The sequence below is a fragment of the Physella acuta genome, unplaced genomic scaffold (genome assembly GCF_028476545.2).
Source record: "Physella acuta isolate Inbredline_101_S28 unplaced genomic scaffold, ASM2847654v3 ptg000916l, whole genome shotgun sequence".
Taxonomy (NCBI): domain Eukaryota; kingdom Metazoa; phylum Mollusca; class Gastropoda; family Physidae; genus Physella; species Physella acuta.
This window is the reverse complement of record NW_026732433.1, coordinates 353,245-374,547: the sequence shown is the minus strand read 5'-3', so window position 1 is coordinate 374,547 and position 21,303 is coordinate 353,245. Positions and strand designations below refer to the sequence as shown.

General features: G+C 34.7%; 2 protein-coding genes across 8 annotated transcripts; both read right to left on the bottom strand.

Annotated features, from left to right (window-relative positions):
• Positions 1 to 1,471: 1,471 nt before the first annotated feature.
• LOC131953333 (uncharacterized) lies at positions 1,472 to 4,183 on the bottom strand. Of its 3 annotated transcripts, none has more exons than XM_059316480.1 (2): positions 4,129 to 4,183; positions 1,472 to 2,661 (listed from the first exon to the last, which is right to left on the bottom strand). In XM_059316480.1, exon 2 carries the CDS (start codon positions 2,587 to 2,589, stop codon positions 1,579 to 1,581), a length of 1,011 nt encoding a protein of 336 aa, XP_059172463.1. In that variant the 5' UTR covers positions 2,590 to 2,661; positions 4,129 to 4,183; the 3' UTR covers positions 1,472 to 1,578. The 3 variants fall into 3 exon arrangements, with proteins under 3 accessions (XP_059172463.1, XP_059172461.1, XP_059172462.1); XM_059316478.1 differs by having other exon boundaries at positions 3,996 to 4,154; XM_059316479.1 differs by having other exon boundaries at positions 4,003 to 4,154.
• A 5,997-nt stretch (positions 4,184 to 10,180) lies between these two features.
• LOC131953330 (uncharacterized) lies at positions 10,181 to 15,204 on the bottom strand. Of its 5 annotated transcripts, none has more exons than XR_009388630.1 (4): positions 14,938 to 15,204; positions 14,663 to 14,705; positions 12,189 to 13,641; positions 10,181 to 11,260 (listed from the first exon to the last, which is right to left on the bottom strand). XR_009388630.1 is itself a non-coding variant. In XM_059316474.1 (4 exons), the coding sequence occupies exons 1-3, from the start codon at positions 15,134 to 15,136 to the stop codon at positions 12,831 to 12,833; spliced, it is 1,053 nt and encodes a 350-aa protein (XP_059172457.1). In that variant the 5' UTR covers positions 15,137 to 15,204; the 3' UTR covers positions 10,181 to 11,260; positions 12,814 to 12,830. The 5 variants fall into 5 exon arrangements, 4 of the variants coding, with proteins under 4 accessions (XP_059172457.1, XP_059172456.1, XP_059172458.1 ...); XM_059316474.1 differs by having other exon boundaries at positions 12,814 to 13,641; XM_059316473.1 differs by having other exon boundaries at positions 10,181 to 13,641.
• Between the last annotated feature and the right edge of the window lie 6,099 nt (positions 15,205 to 21,303).

Below are 21,303 nucleotides of genomic sequence, written 5' to 3'. Positions count from 1 at the left end.
TAAAAATAAAGTGAAATGTTTTTTAAAAACACAACTCAGCCATTTTTGTCAAATAAAAGTACTAACATAAGGACAAAATTGATCTATGTAGTTGAACTTATTTTAAAAATGAATTAAACATAACATGTGAATCGTATTGTTAGCACATGAAAGATAGAACATGATACAAAGCTGGATGTTTACAAATTTTGAGCATTGCAATATTTTCTGTTGCACTTAAAATTTAAAAACTAACAGCAAACATTTTTAAAGAAATTTTTAAAGGTGATTATTAAATAAGTCTAATAGTTGAATTATAAATATGCATAAGTTCAATGTTGGTTTATTAAAAAAAACTCCAGTTAACTTAGGTTACTAACTAAAATTGATACAACAGTGATGGTATACATACCATCATAAAAGTTTTTTTTTTTTACTTAGTAATTAACATGTTATACAGCAACAGCAAATCAACAACATACTTTATGTTATCATTTAAACTTTCTTTAGTGTAATTCTTGTACATCATTAAATAAAATGTGAAAGGAAAAATGAATGACATCACCTTATCTCTCGTAGCAGTAAATGCCAATAGTCTTACAAGATGAATGGTTGAGTGGCTCTTGAAAAAATAAATTTTATGCAGCTTATGTGCAAAAACAATCATTATTTGATGACAAATCACGAGGAAAATTCATATCAATGCCACCCAGCATCAACTAACTTTAATAAACTAACCTTCAACAAATAGTTGAATGTATAGAGAGAGTTATAGCCCATAATGTGGACCACACCAAGTGATGCCTTCCAACCCAAATAAAATAAATATTTTAATGAGAACATCATGACACCATCCATAGTTGTATGTGAAGTGGAGTGACACCCTGGGTTACCCCAAGGGTGTAAACACCTTGATACAAAAAAATGTACAATCAGCTTTTGTTCACCTTTTATTTCTCAAACAACTCAGTTACTAAGTTTAGGTTGGATAGAATGTTGCTATTTTCTATTTATAAAAAAATGTATCTTCATAAATGGCCATGGTGTGTTTTAATCAGTACTAGTAAAAAAGATTTGCATTGAATCAAGTTTAAAAACAAATTCTTAAACTAAATCTACCACTGGTGCAATGAAAGGGTTTGTTATAATAAAATAAACATAAACACTAACAAAAAAACTTATATTGCCCTCTCTCAGTAGCAAAAACTGTCTTTTTTAAAACACATTTCTTGATGTGTACCTATAGTGAAGTGATGTATGTAGGTAATTAAAAAATCTGTCATTTTACATTCCTTTTTAACAGATCACAAGTTGGTCTATTTAATGTAACAAAATTATAGATTTATACCAAATGGTCAGGTGTTGGGAAAAATCAAAATTAAAATATTGCAATTAGTTAAAGAATAGAACTGGAAAAGGCATGAAACAGAAATATACATGCTTTTATGTAACACATTATTTTTATTTATAAAAACAAAATCAATTGCTCTTTTCTAATTCACCATTTGTTATACATTTGCCTATAGAATTCCAAAACAATTTTATTTAATTAATAATAAAAGAAAATGGTTTTGGAAAGTGATTAGCATAATAATTATGCTAATCACTTTCAGAATCAGTGGCCCCCTCAACGACCAGTACTTCATACTGTTCAATTACTCTTTCTCTCTCGCGCAAAAGCAACTTGTTTTCAGCTTTAGCTCTTGCTAGTTCTACCCTGAGCATGTCTACCTCAGTTTGGGAACAAGACAGCTCACTTTTTGCTTCAAGCTGTTTCTCCTGATGCTCCTGTACAACATTCTGATATTTAACTTGCATCTCAGCATAGCTGTCTTGTAGATACTTTAATTCTTTAGCTAGAGGTTCAATCTCTAGTTGATGCTGCTCTTGTTCATTATCAAACTTGGCTTTTATTTTTAATTTCAACGCTGCTATTTTCAAGTCAGCTCTGCTAATTCTGGTCCTTAAAGTTTTAATGTTAGGTAACTGAGAAGGGTCATATTTGTTGGTCAGGAATTCAATCCACTTTTTCCTCTTAAGAATTTTTTTATTTCTTCTATCACACATGGGACATATTTCTTTTCTTAATTCAGATGAATTCTCAAGTTTACCTTCAACATTTAAGTCAAAATTACTTTCCTGGTTTTCTTTACAAGTAGAAGTGGCTTCTGGCCAACCATCCTGGGACACTGAAGGTCTTGCCTCTTCCAATGGCTTAAGTGCTTTAAGGGCAAGATTTTCATTATATAATTGCTTAAATGATGTACACTTTGGTGACGGCTGAAAAGCAAAAGGAGTATTAAAGAGCTCCACAATCTCACTCCATCTAACAGTTTTCTTAAATCTTAAGAGGCCCTGGAGTTCATGAAACAGGTCTGAAACAGCTTCTACAAATTTTTTAAAGTACGCACCGTGACAAGATGTACCTTTCATAAAATAGTGTTTCTTTGCAAATCTCTTACACTGTACATCCATTCTCTGGTTACGCATGCATTTCAAGTTACGGATAATAAATCCATTGAGTAGTGGTGTTGTAGGTTCTGAAAATGATTCTCTCAAATCAAAATATTTATTTAAGGTATAAGAATCATCAGAGCCTTGGGATTCCATACTTTTTTCTCAACCGTATTAAATTTTTGAAATGAGATAAAAAAAAAATCTTTCTATTTCAAGTGGAAATTCCTGAAACAGTATTGAAATAGAATTAAAAATAGGCCTATAAATAGCTAGTATCCTAAAACAATTTTATATTAATAACTAGCAGCTTATACCCGGTTTGCTCTTCCTAACCTTACTCCCTATCTCTATCCATTCATGTATTCCTATCCTTATCCTTATTTATACCTATACTCATCCCTTACCTACAGCATTCCTGTAGCAATACATATCCTATCCCTATAAACTTAAAACTATCGATATCCCTATCCCTTACCTATCACTGTAGCAATACATAACCTTATCTTAAACCTATACATTTCCAGATTTCTGTTGCTATTCCATTTCAATTTCCCTATTGCTATAACCATCCATTTTTGCTATCCTGCACCAGTAACCAATTAACAAAACCTATAACTATAACTACATCTATAGCTATACCTAATCTATTTCTAACTTATTCTCAACCAATCCCTACTGGTGGCTAGTGGGTAAATGAGTGTGTGTTGTGGGGGGAGGGGGGTGGGGGTAACAATGTGTTACTGCAATTGGCTTGGGTGGGTGTTAGGCAAATAGGGCATAGGGTAATTTTCATGAGATTTAATTCAATTGTTTAAAAACAGGTACATATTAGTACATAAATGGGTAATCTATCGTTTTAGGTACGTAAAATCGCTGTGACCAGAGGCGTAGCGAGGGGGGACGACATATGTCCCCGGGCGCCGACCTTAGGGGCGCCAAAATGGGTTGGAAAAATAAATAGAAAGCTTGAGGGGGGGTGCAAATTGAAAGCTTGAGTGGGGGTACCCAGGCGCTGGGAAGGGTCGCCACGCCTCTGCCCGCAACTAGTAATGTGAAAAACAGGTGACTGCTTAAATTTTAATAATTATTTCACATTTTGAGGAGGATTTATGTTTTGAAAAATACAAAAATGCTTCTTTGTTTCATTTTTTTATGTACCTGTTTTTTAAACAACTGAAAATGTGAAATAATTATTAAAATTTAAGGAGTCACCTGCTTTTCACATCACAAGTCGCGGGCGATTTTACGTACCCAAAACGATAGATTACCAAATTTAAAGTTTATAAATTAAAGAGTCACCTGTTTTTTACATTACTACTAGTCGCGAGCGATTTTACGTAATCTAGATCTGGATCTAGAGAATCTAGTATTTATCTAGTCCTAAAACGATTGATTACCAAAGTAAAAAAAATCAAAATAGATCTAGATCTAGTAAAACTACTAGATCTAGATTAGATCTAACTAGATCTACTAACTAGAAACGTAAAATGTAAAAATAAAAATAAAACTGGAGGTGAAGTGAATGTGAAGCGTGGAATAAAATACGAATGGAGGTTTACCGTTTACCCCTTTGAGACTATTCTCGCTTGGGTCCAAGGGCTAAAGCAATATTTTTTTTTTTTAAATGTCCTGACATTAAGTTTAAGTTTAATTAACTTCTGACAAAAACAACGTTCGAGATGATAAGTTTACTTTTTAAGTTTGAAACAGCGGCCATCTTTATAAAAATATTATTTAGAGTAGTTTCCCTTTAATTTCTATTTGTTTGGACGTAAATTGATTTGTGTTAGTTAGGCCATTATATTCATTATACTAGTAATTAGAATATAGATAGATCCAGAAATATTTACTATAGACAAGGCCTATAGACTACATTATAATAGAAAGCAATTTTTTCTACCCTTCAAAAAATGTAATTTGGGGGTCATCCATAAATGACGTCACGCTTTTTTTGACGATTTTTAAATCTCCCCTTCCGTTTTCGTCACATTTCGTCACAAAAAGCCAGACCCCCCCCCCCTAAAATGACGTCACACCTCAGCCTACAACCCCCCACCCCCCTCAAAATTGCAGTTGAATTTTTAAAAAAAAAAAAACATCGATGTTTTTCTAATATCTTGTCTGAACTCTGTCAAAATAGAGTATTTTAATCAATTCCTATTACAATTTATTAAAACAGTTTTCCAAAAAGCGAAATAACGTCTAAAATTCGTTTTCTAAAATTGCTTTTGTATAATGCAAAAGTGTGAAGTCGCACCATCTGAACCCCCTCTGACACACATCGCCACAAAAAGCTAGACCACCCCCTAAAATGACGTCACACCTCAGCCTACACACCCCGCCCCCACCCCTTCCTCAAAATTGCAGTTGAATTTTTCTTAAATAAGCATTCTCATCTATAAGGTGGTAGAAATTAACACTTAGGTAGGGTTTAATTTAAAAAGCATGAACACTTTTTTTTTTTCGTGCGGTTCCTGGCAACTGGGTGTAACACACCCGTACACAATATGTAGGCCCCCTATAGGAAACAACGTTTATAACTTATAAACTGTCTTCTAAACATATATTTTTGCTTACTATTTCTTTGATTTGTTTGATTCATATTCAAATAGAACTGTAAATAGACACGTTGAAGTAATCTGTGTAAAAAATTATCTAACTATATAAAAAATGTCTTATCTATTATAATAAAAAAGATCATAACATGAGCACATAAAATGTTTACAGTTCAAAGAGTACAGATATTACATAGAATAATTGAGTGTTCTTTGCATATGTGCCAAGTGCATTTGCTGCATATTGATTTCGTTTTCCAATCTTATTTTGTTGGGCACAATGTGCATCTCTTTTACTTTGAAGCTGAATCAGAAGAAACGTCAGATGTCCTTTACCTTTTTGGAGGAGTTGAAGTTGTGTGTGTAGCTTATTCACTTATTCACGTGGTTGTAACATTTTTAAAACACTGGTGATATTCTGCTTCACAATATCCTGATGTGTGGGACGGATCGCCTCGGTATTTGTGGGAGGGTGAGGGATTGTGCAACTTCAACGTTGAACAGCTGTCTGTTGTCTTCATGGGCCAGAGAACTTGTAGGATATTTGCATTGAAATACGACTCTTGCAGCAATTGATGCCAAGTCAATCATGTTGAAAAAGACAACCAATGACCATCTTTTTGTTTTACGTTAGACAGTGAATTGCCTTATCCATTTGATCCATAGCATCTACACTCTTTACCAAGATATGGGCAGCCTCGCTATGGATAGTTGTATCTGTCACTAATAGCCGTCACTAAACCCGGCTCTACGATTGTAAACATTTAGCGTGAACCACAGCTCACCAGACCATGTGGGGGTGGTAGGGATATGCCTAGAGAGGAAGACAGAGAGCTACTAGGCGCGCTTACAGCTTGTTGTTTTCTATGGTATCCAAGAAGAGAATTATATATATATATATATATATATATATATATATATATATATATATATATATATATATATATATATATATATATATATATATCTAATATATAAAGCTCAATTCTGTAACGCATATGTTTGTCGTTGGCATTTCTACGGATTTAAGTGTTAGATCAATTATCGTGCGCGTTTGTCTAAATTTATGAGTTAAAAAATTACTATTAAAAGTGTTGGGAAATCATTTTCATTTTTCAAATTATAGTAATAATTGTCGGCATGTTCATTAAACACAAGTTTTAAAAAAATATCATCTTTTACAAAAATTCTAATTATGTTTTTATTTAGTCCTATAGCGCTTACTTCCCTTTGATAAATTAGGCAAAACACAATTACTTCCCTTTATGAAATCATTGCATTAGTTGAAAAGCATTTACTTTTTAATTACTTTGTTTTGGTGTTGGGAAAAAAATAATTACATAATTAGCGGGGATTGATCAAGTGCAAATGTTTTAGGTATTTTACGGATAAGCTTGGAGTATTATAATTGTTCATTAAATTGAAACAGGCGCGTTCGTTTAAGTGAGTGCAAAAACTATGAATAAGTTGGGGTACTATAGTCGTTTATTAAGCTAAAACAGGCGATTCTGCCCCGGGCGTTTATGTTCGCGTTAGTGTTTTCTTTGTGTTTAGGTGGGTTTGCGTTAGTGGTTGCGTTTTGATTTGGTTCGTTTTTGTTCTTTCTTTTTTCGTTTTTGTTTGTGTTTTTTTTTGTTTGGGTTTGTATTTGTGTTTTTGGTTGGTTTTGCGTTTGGATTTGGTTTGTTTTCGTTCTTTCTTTTTTCGTTTTTGTTTGTGTTTTTTTGTTTGGGTTTGTATTTGTGTTTTTGGTTGGTTTTGCGTTTGGATTTGGTTTGTTTTCGTTTGCTTTTTCGTTTTTTTTTTTTTTTTTTTTTTTTGGTATTGGTGTTTGTGGTTGGGTTTGTTGTTAGGTTTTTGTTTTCGTTTGCTTTTTTGTTTGTTTTTTCTTTGTGTTTGTATTGGTGTTTGTGGTTGTGGTTGGGTTTGTTGTTAGGTTTTTGTTTTCGTTTGTATTTGTAATTGTGTTAGCGTTATGTTTGCGTTTTGTTGTTTTGGTTGGTTGTGGTTTGGGTGGGCAATGCCGGGTTTATGATGATTACTAAACACACAGGTAATGGTCGTTAACAGAAAGGTTTTTCACAGAAGCCAGAGCAGGGCCTGGCCGGGACGGCTAGTATTTATATATATATATATATATATATATATATATATATATATATATATATATATATATATATATATATATATATATATATATATATATATATATAGGTATAGTCTCTTCATGGGGACCATGCAGGACAAAACTTAAACGCACGCCGTTACTCCCCCGCTCTCCAGGCAAATCGTTACCACCCCCACCAATCTGGTGAGCTTTGGTTCACGAAGAATGTTTACAATCGTAGAGCCGGGTTACTGGGGTTAGTGACGACTATTAGGGGCAGATAATTAAGTAAACGACTGCTTTCAACAGGGGGGGAGGGGGGGGGCGGTAGGGGATAGTGTTGAATTCACAAATTATGAACTGCTGATAAGCAGAAAATAAAACAACTAGATAGCGGCGTATGCTACGTCGCGGGTCAGCTCGTACTGAATAAACCTACAAAGACCTCTGAAACCAACAAGTTGTTCATCTACAGTTATGTTCTCTCCAGGAACATAATACCTTGGCAGGTTGCTATGGAACAATTCCCAAATATCCCTTATGGGAGCAAAGACTAACTGATCTAGTGTCCTTGTCGAACGAATGTGACTCAGAAGGATGCTGAATCTCTTCATAAGCTGCTCTTAAACGTGGATTTCCAGAGCACCAGTGTGGAGTAAGCATCCTAAAAGCATTCATTTCAGTTGCATCAGTTCTCTGCCATTTGTCTTGTCTTTCTTTCTCTCTTTCCCTGTTGCTGAAATCAACAATTTTCCGTATTATATTTTCATTCATGTACAGAAGGAGTGCTTCTGTGAGGGAAACCACATGACCAGTGAAGGGTGTTTGGTTCTTAGGCAGTTTGGGTACATTTTTTTTGGGAATGCGTACTTCAGGCAGTGGTCTTGAGTGCCACACTATCGATTTGTCTTTCTCGAGTATTTTGTTTTCTCCTGCTTCATCGTGTCGCTCACCATCAGCTTGATTTGTTTCTATATGGTTATGACTGTCAGCATTTGGCACATTGTTGATATATGCAGGTGCCAGTTCAGTGTGAACAGAGTCATCAACATCAGAGCTACTTGTAGTGGAACCAGTAGGGTCTTTAGGTACTGATGGCTGCCACCCAGTTACCAGGAATCAGAAGGTTTACTACATATCTATTAAAAGGAGCATATGGGCATCCATTAATGACTATTTAAAAAATGGGAAATAAGTCATGGAAGTGGTTTGAAGGTTTGCCTATCTTTCTCACTACAATTCAAGTATATATATTTTTTTCTTTTACGCAACAGCATGTGTTAGCTACTATAGAACATCACTACTGAAATAGATGTTTTTTTTTTTTTTTACAAAACTACTATCAAGATACCAGTGGTGGAACTTTAAAAGGCTAAGTTGTTGGGGTGCTAGTTTGTCTATACTACCACCACTGAGAGGACAGCTTACTTGTTGGGGCGCTAGTTTGTACACACTACCACTGCCATGATGTCTGAGGCGTCACGGCCACCGGCAGAGGCCCCCTAATGCGGCGAGACTGATGATTCAAGTAGTACACCTATGCCCCTGTGCAGGACACAAATATTCAATAAGCAGATCCATGGCGCTTAGATAGCCGCTGGGGATCTTGTGGCACTTAACTACACATTTTTGTAGGAAGCCGTCATTAAATATTTTAAAAATATTTTTTTAAATTTTTAAACAAGTGTTAGGTCTATAACAAAACCATTGCGGAAGTGAACTCAAAAACTTCCTAATTTATTTTTTTTTTGCGATAGCATGAGAAGGGTGTAGTACAGAGGCATAGCGACCCTTCTCGGCGCCCGGGGACAAACTTTTCGATTTGCATCCCCCCTTAAGATTTCTATTTGCACCCCCTCAACCTTTCAATTTATTTTTCCAACCCATTTTGGCGCCCCCTAAGGTCGCGCCTGGGGACATTTGTCCCCCCCCCCCCCCCCCGCTACTGGTGTAGTAGTGCATAAAAGTCAGGAGATAGTAACAAAAGGGACAACACAGCGCCGGTGTGCTTCTATACATCAGTACTGAAGTTGGGATGGCCTCAACTACTTTTCCTTAAGCCTATAGAGAAACACTAAAGAGAGATAATTCATATATGCATGTTTAATATCACATTTTTTTTTTGTAAAACAAAAAGAAGTAAATGTACATAAAACCGAAATTATTGTAATTATATTTTTTTTATAATTTGTAGAATACAGGAGACTACACAATCGTAGTTCTACCTATACAACTAATGAACATTTTACATTATATAATATATTGTGAGCCCCTAACTAACGCTATAAAGAAGTAAAAGTCGTCTTAATATCTAGCGGCCTCTCGCGCAATGGACTTTATTTTTTCAACAGAATTTAGCAGACAACAGCTTGTGTTTGACTGTAAGTGTAAGTTTAAAAACAAAAGGGAAACGAATATACAACAGCGTTGGATAGCGTCTATAGAATTAGAATAAAGATAATCCAACCGCAGCTACAGTATTCTTTTTACAAAACAACCATCAAGTCAAAAATGCAAGAAAATTAATTTTTTTAACTATAAAAAATTGATTATGGTCAGCCTGCCCCCCCCCCCCCCACACCCCCCCATTGCGGGATCTGGCGGTATTGTAGTTCCACCCCTGGTTCTTTGCACCCCCCCTCAACCTTTCAATTTATTTTTCCAACCCATTTTGGCGCCCCCTAAGGTCGTCCCCCCCCCCTACGCTACTGCCTGGTTTTATAACATAAGATCTACATCTAAGTTCAATTTTCATCATTGAGCGCTGAGGCTTTTATTTTTTTAATATAGCCTTGTCATAATTTTTTTGTGTGTGAATATAATGAAAGCACCTGAGAATTATTTTACGTTAAATAAACCATAATTTGAAAGATAAATGGAAATTATTTTCCATATGAAAATCATAGTGTGAGCTAGGTTGATGGGTAGTGTGCACTCTTTGACAAATTGTGACTACAGAGAGAGAGGGGGGGGGGGAAAGAGAGGAAGAGAGGGTTGGATTTTGCAGAGTTTACATTGTATAGTTATGTTCATAACTCTATTATACACAACAACTCAGCACAACAAACCTTTATACCTATGTAATTTACAAATTAACACATGTTTAATGAATTTTAAAAATGCACTTATAATTACAGATCCACTAAAGGAGTAATGCATTTTATAAAAGTCTCGTCAAAAAGTAGGTTCACTTTAAATACAGTTATGACTTTGGTAAAAACATAATTCCTAGAGACTGACATCAACTGGTTCATTAGAAACATAAACCTATTTTAATGATTGGATAGTTTGAATAACTGAGGTAAAACATTGTCAAATATTAAACACTCACTGTTTATTTTATTCAAGTTAAGACATTTTAAAAGTAAAAGGTAAAATTAACTCAGTAGAAAGCTTCTCATTCATTGTGGTGTTTTCTTCCAACAGCTTTTTATTCTCTGCCTTCAGTGAGGCATTTTCTGCTTTCAGCTCCTCCATTTCAATGTTATTTAACTGCACATTTATTAGCAAGTTGTGATGCATATCAGAAATTTCTTGTAATTTTGACATCAACTTCTCATTTTCTCTGGATGTGCTCAGTAAAGCCTCCTGCAGCTTTTGTATTCTTGGGAGACTTATTGGAAGGCAGCGCAATTTTTGTCTAAGGTTTTTAATTGTCTTTTTACTCTGAAGCAATTCTTTGTTAATCTTTGGACACTTAGAACAGCTGGGTTTTATTCTTAGACCATATTTACTTTCTCCAATTATGGTCATCTGTTTATCAGCAGAAGAACTTGGATCAACAGAACATTTGAAGAAACTTTGAATGGCTAATGAATTTTGTTTTTTAGTGTCTTTTACTTCATTAGATGTATTGAAACTGAAAGGAGTATTTAACAGCTCCACAAGTTTATGCCAGTTAATTATTTGTTTCCTTCTTAAACACAGAACTTTTTTCATTAGGTGTGAAACTGAAACTATAAACCTTTTCAGAATTACTTTATTCTTAATATCAAAGAGAGCTTGTCTCTCTACTATTTGTTTACACACTAAACTCCGGTTTTTCACGATGGAGTAATGAATGCTGCGAACAATATACCCAGTCAGTAGAGGATCTGTAGGTTCTGTGAAACAGTCGAGTAGAGAGTTGTAGTTTCCAACCACAAGTCCTTTTTCTTTTACTCTGTGTATTAAACAAGTTTTTAAAAAATGTAATGAATTAATATGCATATTGAAACAGTTTGTTCCCTTTTATGACTTTTCTAAGTAAATAAATTATGTTGCTATCAATGTTTGTTGCTAATAGCTTAAAAAAAAACTAGAGACCTAGGCAATGTTGACATTCAATTGTATAAATCATAGGGACAAATTATTCCCAGAATGTGTACAAGTATAGTATTAGTTTCAAGGGATGGCAAGGTTGGATGGTAAAGCGCATGACAGCTAACCATTATATCACAAGTTTGGATCCAGGGCTCGATGGCTAACTGACACATATTAAGGAAAGTAGAGCATCGTGCAGAAGTAACAAAAAAGTGAACTCTACTTCACCAACCAAATGGATTATCCGGTTCAAGGATAACTTTTAGATTCAGATTTTTTTTTATAAATGTAGGTCTTTTACAAAGACCAAACATGTGATGCATTAAAAATCTTTTAAATGTCACAGAACGAAATCATTTGTGGAAAATCACATAACAAAAATAATGGTGATCCTGATTTTAGTTAGCAATTCAATTCAAAGATGTTCATGCAAAAGTGATTCAGCAAAAAAAAAAAAAAAGAAAAACATCAAGGTAACGTGTCTGGTACATATTCACAAATACAAATGTAGTTTCAAATTCTAAAAAATAGCACATGTATTAAGCTCCCGCTGTATAAACCTAGACTGGTGGTTAAGCCCCTCAATAAGCTTGTGATAAAGATGTACAGATGCAGCGATTGGGGTGGTGACAAAAGGGGAGTGCCTGCTCTTGAAGGTGCTGCCTACTCCGTAAGAGCACAATTAATGAAACTTATATTAAGCAAATTATAGTTCTGGATCAGTTATGTCACTTTAAAACTCACATTCAACAAAAAATGGTCAAATGGAAGAACATTTGACTGCTAACCTGAAAGTCTCGAGTTCAGGTTCCTAGCTAGAATAACTTAGTCCACTCAATTTGGTCAGTCATCTAGCCTGTTTTTTTAAATGTAAAATAGCCCACAGACGTAATTGACTACCTAGAAAATAAATAGCAATTATTGTCCATATAAGAAACACAATCTGAGCAGGTTTGTATTTTGATAGTGTAGTTTCCACTCTTCTGATAAAGTGTAACTAGAGAGGGGTGGATTTAGAAGTGGTTACATTTAGTTATGCCCAAAATACTGTCACCTATAATCATAAGCTATACTATAATAAATCTTACTACAACAACCGTTCCCTCAAAAAATATGTTAAAATGACTGCAAGGACAATGCAAAAAAAATATATATTATATAAATATAAAAATTAATTAAACATGTTTATAAAAAATATTTATTTATAATTTTTTTTACACATAGAGATCAACAATAGGGGTGGTGTATGTCATTTGAAAAGTCAGTTTATTCTATCTATAGTAATGACTTGGGTAAAGGTAATGATTCCTAGAGCTGAAGACACTTTACAGGTCTTACTTACTATAAAAAGTAATAGGATAATCTGAATAACTGAGGAAATACACTCAACATTGTCAAATATTAAACACTCACTGTTTATTTTAATCAAGTTAAGACATTTTAAAAGTAAAAGGTAAAATTAACTCAGTAGAAAGCTTCTCATTCATTGTGGTGTTTTCTTCAACCAGCTTTTTATTCTCGGCCTTCAGTGAGGCATTTTCTGCTTTCAGCTCCTCCATTTCAATGTTATTTAACTGCACATTTATTAGCAAGTTGTGATGCATATCAGAAATTTCTTGTAATTTTGACATCAACTTCTCATTTTCTCTGGATGTGCTCAGTAAAGCCTCCTGCAGCTTTTGTATTCTTGGGAGACTTATTGGAAGGCAGCGCAATTTTTGTCTAAGGTTTTTAATTGTCTTTTTACTCTGAAGCAATTCTTTGTTAATCTTTGGACACTTAGAACAGCTGGGTTTTATTCTTAGACCATATTTACTTTCTCCATTTGTGATCATCTGTTTACCAGCAGAAGAACTTGGATCAACACAACATTTGAAGAAACTTTGAACGGCTAATGAATTTTGTTTTTTAGTGTATTTTTCATTAGATTTATTGAAACGGAAAGGAGTATTGAACAGCTCCACAAGTCTTTGCCAGTTAGATATTATATTCTTTCTTAATTGTTTGACAGTTTTTATTAGTTTAAAAACAGTTGCAAAAAATCTTTTCCAAATTACTGAGTTATTTATATCACAGAGGTTATGTCTCTCTGCTAATTGTTTGAACAGTGAAGAAATACTTTTTGCCTTAGAGAATTTCACACTGTGAAGAAAATAACCATTTAGTAGAGGCTCAGTAGGCTCTGAGAAACAATCAAGTAAAGTTTCATATTTTCCAACCACAAGGCCTTGTTCCTTCACCCTGTTATAAGATTTTAAAAATATGTTATGAATAAGTGACATCCATGTATTATGTAATGCAATTAGTAATAATAAGTCCTGTTGTCTTCCATACTGTTTCTTCCCCCCCCCCCCATCCTCAAAGAAAAGATGCTATTCAACATTCCACTTTCTCCTTCCTACATTTATTTCTTTATTTCTCCTGAAATAATAATAGTTTTAGCCAAGTTAACATGCTTTCATTCTTTTTTTTTTGTTCTCTAACAATACAAAGTACATGGTGTCACTTTTTTTAAACTTTACCTTTTCTGTGTAATGATAATCTCTTAACAAATCTCAATTTCCACTCCCCCTAGATGTATGATGTTATTGATGTCAACAGCCCAAAATACATTCAATATTGTGCACAGAGACATGATTAATCAAAAGTTTTTTAAAATGACTTTTCTCTAAACTGGATTAATTTGTTTTCATTATTTTTAGTACATCAACACAATTTAAGAAAATAATTGACTTAAGCACGCTGTTCAGTAATATAATAGGTCGTGTTGGCATAAATCATAGGGGAAAATTATTAAAAAATGCATGCAAGTAGGCCTATAGCATAAGTTTCCAAATTTTTAAAATGTATTACAATCAACAAACAAATATTTTCTGGAATATTATATCACAAAATTGATGGTGATTATAATGAATTATAAATGATAGCCAATCAAAGCTTGTCATACAAAAAAGATTCAGCAAAAAAAAAAAAAAAAAAAAAACAAAAACAACAAAGGTAATATGTCAGGTTTATGCAAATAGCCAAGTAGCATTAATTAAATAAAAAATGTGCAAAGTTTACAACAGAAGTTCTTAGACTACTTTATTTCTGAATACATTTTCTAGCTTTAATTTTATAATTATTTTTTGGTGCATGGCTAATCAGAAAGTAAAGAGCCTTCTAGGTCCCTATGTCATTGTCTATGATAAAAATCTTTAGAAGCAAACTGGGCAACTGACATTTGATTAAAGTAGAATTGCTACAGGTTGAAAAAACTTACTTTGAGCAGCTGTCCTCTGTATGTTGAAGCAAATTTCTAGAATCTGTTAAAACAAAAAAACATATAGGATATATATTATATAATATAGATCTAGATCTAAGTCCTGTCCATCTAAAGCTGTATAGTAAAATAGTATACTATTGCAATGATTTTGATATAAAAAAATTATTTTGGTACAGAAAGTAGGAATAAGATCATTTTTTTAAAATAGTAAAGTAATATAATATAATAGATCTTTGATTCTATAATCAATCTACAATTAATTAATTAATTACCTTCAGTCATTGCAACAAGCTCTCTGTTTTCAGTTGCAGCCATCTCTTCATCAATGGTAAAACTTTTTTCATGCATCACACATTGACTATTTTCTGGTAAAGAACTCTCATCTAAATAATCTAATTCTAACAGATCTAATGTCTGAGGCCAGCTAGATCTAGATCTAGTGCTAGATCTAGTATTTATCTCATCCTCCATTACCACAATAAAGTCATTTTCCTCACTAGTGACACTAGAATTAGAAGGCCCCTCCAAATAGACCTCCATTTTCTAATAGATCTAGAATCTAGATCTAGATCTAGGCCTAATTAACTAATTATTAAAGTAATTAAATTTTATTAAATAGATCTAGTAGTATACACTATCTTAAGGAATCGGTTAGTTATTCATTATAGATCTAGATCTAGATCTACATATGTCATATAATCTAGAAAGAATCTAGATCTAGATCTAGAACATAGGCAAAAAATTTACTTCAAACAGAAGTGTTTGAGGGGAAGATTTGATAAACTACAGCGACCATGTCCATATGTATATTAGAGTGGTTTCCCTTGAAATTCTAAAAGTAACTGAACATCTGAGTACCCCCAAAACAAAATAACCTTTCACCTTCTTATCTTACTCATTACTCAGCCGATCCTACACTATTCTCAACGAGACTGTCGTTGAGTGGCTTATCAACAGTGTCGGTATATAATAACGCTATAGATTTTTTCTCATTTGATTCTGTCGTTGAGACTCTAATTATAGTTATAAACTGTAAAAACTAGCTAACGGAATAAAACCATTTCGATTAATTAATCGCTTAAAATATTTAATATAAGAAAAATTAAACAACCATTCATTTTACAGAGCTAATAATAATTAATATTATAAAAAATGTATCTTCTGTCTTTAAAATTGAAAATAAAATTATTTTTAGCAATATAAATTAATACAGTGGATTGCTGAATTTAATTGTGACCATAGTTATGATTAATTTTAGAGATTGTATGATTAATTTATACACAATTTAGAATTACAGAATATTGATTATTCGGTATAGAAAACATTAGGGTAGAGATTACTAAACGATATAATATAGGATTATGTAATATAGAATATATTAGTATATTATTATAGAATCTAGGCTATACAACAAGTAATACATGATATGATTGCACAATAGAAAAAATACATAATATAAAGGCCCATTTTTTAATCGAATTTAAGACTCATTTCGTTTATAAAATTAGTTATTACAAAAAAAAAATTGCAGAATACGTAATAGCTATTTTTATCGAATTTATACATAGAATGACTATATAATCTTAAGAACATGATTATGTAGTGGCGTAGGTACAAGGTGTGCCAAGGGGCTATACCCCCCCCCCCGATATATATATATATATATATATATATATATATATATATATATATATATATATATATATATATATATATATATATATATATATATATATATATATATATACATATACATATACATATTTACTGTACTCAAGTAGTACCCCTAACCAGAGGCGTCACAAGGTTGGGGGGGGGGGCGGGGCTGAGGACTGCGCAAGGTGGCAAAATTTCGGGGGTGACACCATGGCGAAAAATAGCAAAATATATAGAAGAAGTAAGCATTTTGCCAGTTCAATAAATGACTAATGAGAGTTAACTGTACTAATAACTGACTGCAGATAAAAAAAATATACAATTAACTGTGCACGTTTAAAAACTATCATTCAGGGGGGGGGGGGGGGTGAGGGGAGATGACACAAACTGCAAAATGTACAGGTGAATACATGCTTGTTGAATTTTTGGATAACAGATTTGCTAAGCGACGACCGGAGAGAGGCTGATACCAAAATCTAATAATTTACGATGAAAACGATGCTTTTTTTCACATGAATTAATAGGTGGATTATGTGCAAAATTTGACGCCATTTGGGAAAATGGGAAGTCACCAAATGTAGCTATATATATATATATATATATATATATATATATATATATATATATATATATATATATATATATATATATATATATATATATATATATATATGCATATCTAGAATTATTTATATTTCGCTCTATGTATATATATAATGAAGTTTTGCTTGTTTGTTTGTGGGTTTGTTTATGTCCTCTATGCAGCACTACACCTTTCATCCTATGACCATGCAACTTAAGTTAAGAATACCACTGGATATATTTCACAAGCACGGTGCCCCAGCAGGGCGCGAATCGATTCTATATATAGATCCCTATATAGGGTATATATACGTAAAAGTAGATTGCGGTTTAATCCCGTTCATCCGCTCGCCATAAAACTTCAGGGGAGGTTATTTTTTTTTTATTTTAACAGGGCGGCGTTTCTGGAGGGTGCAATTTTTCTCTACACAGTTTGTAAAAAACAAAACGGATGCTGTTTGACATCGTTTATCTGAGTGCCGTTAAACTTTCGAGAGTTAATGAAAACACTCACGAGAAGGTTTCTGCGAAAACAAAAATTAAAATTTATTATGGGCGTTTCCCTGGAGGGTGCGATTTTTGTTAATAAGCGGCTTGGCGCCTGAAAATCCAGGGCGGCGATATTAAAACTGCATGGGGGCTAAGGTAAAAAAGCAACAACAGGCGCAGCCGCCGGCGCCCCGGATATTACGTAACCCGAAGCGCCCCGTGCTACCATGTGAACACTATGACGCCTACGTTCGTTTTTTTTTTTTAAATTTATACACTAAAGACACGATGGGCAACAATAATTTTTGACTATATGGAATCAGGCGCGTCTGCCGGCTCCCCGGCAGGAAGCGATTTGGCGCCCTGAGATATCCTAAGGTTGTGTTAAAGAGCACTCTACAATATTGACCCTGTGGCACACGACATTCGATGACAATTCGTTTGACCCGATGCGCCACTGGCTTCGGGAGGAACACTATGAGTTTTAAAAGAGCGCTCTACAGTAGGGAAATTTTTTGTCTACTGCACCACTGGCGTGTGGTCTAGCGCCCCTGTGTGGGTCCCTCATAAACACTATTGCGCCTACGTTCGTTTTAAAGAGTGCGATACATTATGGATACAATGGGCTACTGTGTGCGGTAGAATTTGCGCCTCAACAACTATGATGAAAGCAATATAACACCGGCTTTGATTACATTTAAATTGTTTAGATTTAGAAATCAATGTCAAGCGTAAAAAAATACGTGATTGCTAATGTAATTATGGAATCCTCTTAAAATATTGCGTCAGTCTGTCTTCTGAGACCGCAGCAACGCGCGGGACGGGTTCGCTGGTTTAATATATATTTCTTCTATATAAATAATTCTCTTCATGGATACCATAGAAAACACCAAGCTGTAAGCGCCCCTAGCAGCCCCCTCTCTTTCTCTCTATCCCTACCACCCCCATCCCTACATGGTCTAGTGAGCTGTGGTTCAAGCTAAATGTTTACAATCGTAGAGCCGGGTTTAGTGACAGCTATTAGGGGCAGATAATTTAGTTTGAAACGATTTTAAACTTAGTGGAGGTAACTCAGAGGGGGCTGCTTTCACGAGGAGTGGGGGGGGGGGTTAGGATTTTTGGGAAAGGAGGGTGGGGAGGGGGGGTTATCGTCCTTAACGAGCTACTGATAGTGTTTTAAAGCAAATATTTTCAGTGGCAGCATTGTTACTGTCAAATTCACAAATTATGAATTACAGAAAAGTAGAAAATGAAACAACAAAATAGCGGCGTATGATAGCGGCTCGTAAAATATAAAACACAATGTAAATACCTTTGTTATACCTACGGAAAATAATAATATGTAACATGGATTCCTGAAATTTTGCGCTGCTTTAATTTTTAACGTTGGGATCCTCCATCGACATCCATACTCTCCTTTAGTATGTTCAGGCTTTTTTTTTTCATTTATGGGAAGGGATGATCGGAAAGTGTGACGACACATTTTTGCTTTCATCCGTTATTTCGGGCTTTAAAAGATTGCTTTTGGTATTAATTCATTTATTAACTCAATGTTTATCGAGGTCAGTACATATTATAATAAACCGGGAGTGATCTCCCCTAAACTTTCTCGAATATTCTAATATAACACTACGGGGAATGGCAACTCGGGATATAGACATGATTTTTAATCCATTTTAAATACTTAAACTTTTTAAAATAGAATAAAACCTCGTAGAAAAAAGAATTGCACACCAAGTGAACGTCAAATAAAGATGTGCATAATAGTGCGCAACATTATTAGTACTTTATAAATTTACGTGCGATTTTTGAGAAATCGGAAATAGCGTAAATTAGTACTTCCTGTCAACGGAAATCACTCAAAATTTGACAGAAGGTAGAGAATTAGATCTTTTGCTTACATGTGAAAATTTTCATTTATCTATCTGCAATAGTACTCAAGTTATAGGCTTTTGAAAAATTCAAAGTAGAAAAAGTACCACTTTCGGTTATCGGAAATCACTCAAAAGTTTATACGGATCTATGATTTTGATAAAATACTTATATATGAAATTTCATCAACCTAGCTGTAACGGTACTCAAGTAATCGTGTTTACACACAGACACACACAGACACAGACATACGGACAAGATTGCAAAATTATGTTTTTCCGTATCAGTGAGGTGTAAAACGTCGAGATTTGTAAAAAAAAATCTCGATTTTTTTTTTGCACGATTACAAGACTTTCTCTATACTTCGTATATACGAGAAAGTAAAAATACAGTTTCAGGGGAACGGCGGAGGGGGTTATGTGTTGAGGTGTAGTGTTTTTAAAGAGAGTGGTGGGGGGGGGGGAGCGAAGATCTGGCTTTTTGTGAAAATTTGTTACAATTAGAGAAGGGGGGTTTGGTGCAAAATCGTCTGAAGAGTGAGTCGTGGTTAATGGGTGACCACTTTATGATTGTATATTGACGTCACCATTATTTTGGGCGGTGGCTTTATGTGACGATATGTAACGAGAAAAAAGAGGGTTGAGTTAATGGCGTAGCATTTATTTTGCATTTTTTAAGGATACAAATAATAAAAACACTGCTTATTTTGTTTTACATGTGTGACGACATTGTGTTAACCAAATGTATTGAATAGTAGGACTTACAGATTATTAGTTCTCTCCCCCCCCCCTGAAGCAATTACCCCCTGTCATTTACCCCCCGCCAAGGAGGACATCTCCCCCCCCCCCCACACGCACACACCTCTTAAGGTACAGCTGGGGTTAGGGTTATGGTTAGGGTTACGGCTAGGGTTAGCGTTAGGGCTAGGGTTAGAGTTAGCGTTCTGGCTAAGGTTAAGATTATGGTTAGGGTTACGGCTAGGGTTAGGATTAGGGCTAGGGTTAGAGTTAGGGCTAGAGTTAGAGTTTGGGCTAGGGCTAGCGTTTGTGCTAAGGTTAGGGTTATGGTTAGCGTTAGAGTTAGGGCTAGGGTTAGAGTTAGGGCTAGAGTTAGGGTTAGCGTTCGGGCTAAGGTTAGGGGGTTAGCGTTAGGGCTAAGGTTAGGGCTAGGGTTAGATTCAGAATTAGAGTTAGTGTTATGGTCAGGGTTAGGATTAAGGCTAGGATTAGGGTTAGTGTTATGGTCAAGGTTAGGCTGAAACCTAAGTCTAGAGTTGGTTTTGGTTATGTGTTAAGTTTTAGGCTGAGGTGAATGCTTAGGGTTTGGTCATTTTTTTATCGATTAGGATTAAGGAAATACATAGGTATAGAGTTTGAGTTAGGATCATAACTTGAGGCCGGGGGGGGGGGGGGGGTTCTCCAGTGGGGTTATTGACAAGGGGTAATTGCCCCGGGGGGTAAATACGGGAGGGGGGCTCCTCCGGGGGGGGGGGGTAATTGACGGGGTGGGGGTAATGTCATGTAGCCAGGTCCACTATTAGAAAGCCAAGATTCCAAACTCTGTAGCCTTATGTATGTAGGTAATCTAATCTCATACAAGTTCATGAAAGCAACATCAAAGACGAGAAATAAAAAGAGCCATCGTTGTCGGCTTATTTAACAGGGAAATCTTAGTCTAAATCAATCCACGACAATGTCTTTAAGACAATAAACCTTAACTTTGCTTGAAATAACAATTTCGTTCTTCATTCAGTCAAACTCAACATTATGGCTTCACTGAACTTTGTCATTGAAAGGCATGTGTAGTTTGAAATGTGTGTCTGTTAAAATTGTACAGTTGATACCGAATATATCCAGCCTTTTTCTTCTTCGTTCAGCTGCTTTTCTTTCTGGATTTCTTTTCTTATCTTTTGTCAATCCAAGAACAAGTGTTGTATCCCCAAGATAGGTTGCTATCCCCAACTATAGAGCCTCATCTACACGGGAGATTGAACTCAGGACTTCTCGGTTTAGCAACCACGAACTTTACAAGTTCTTGAT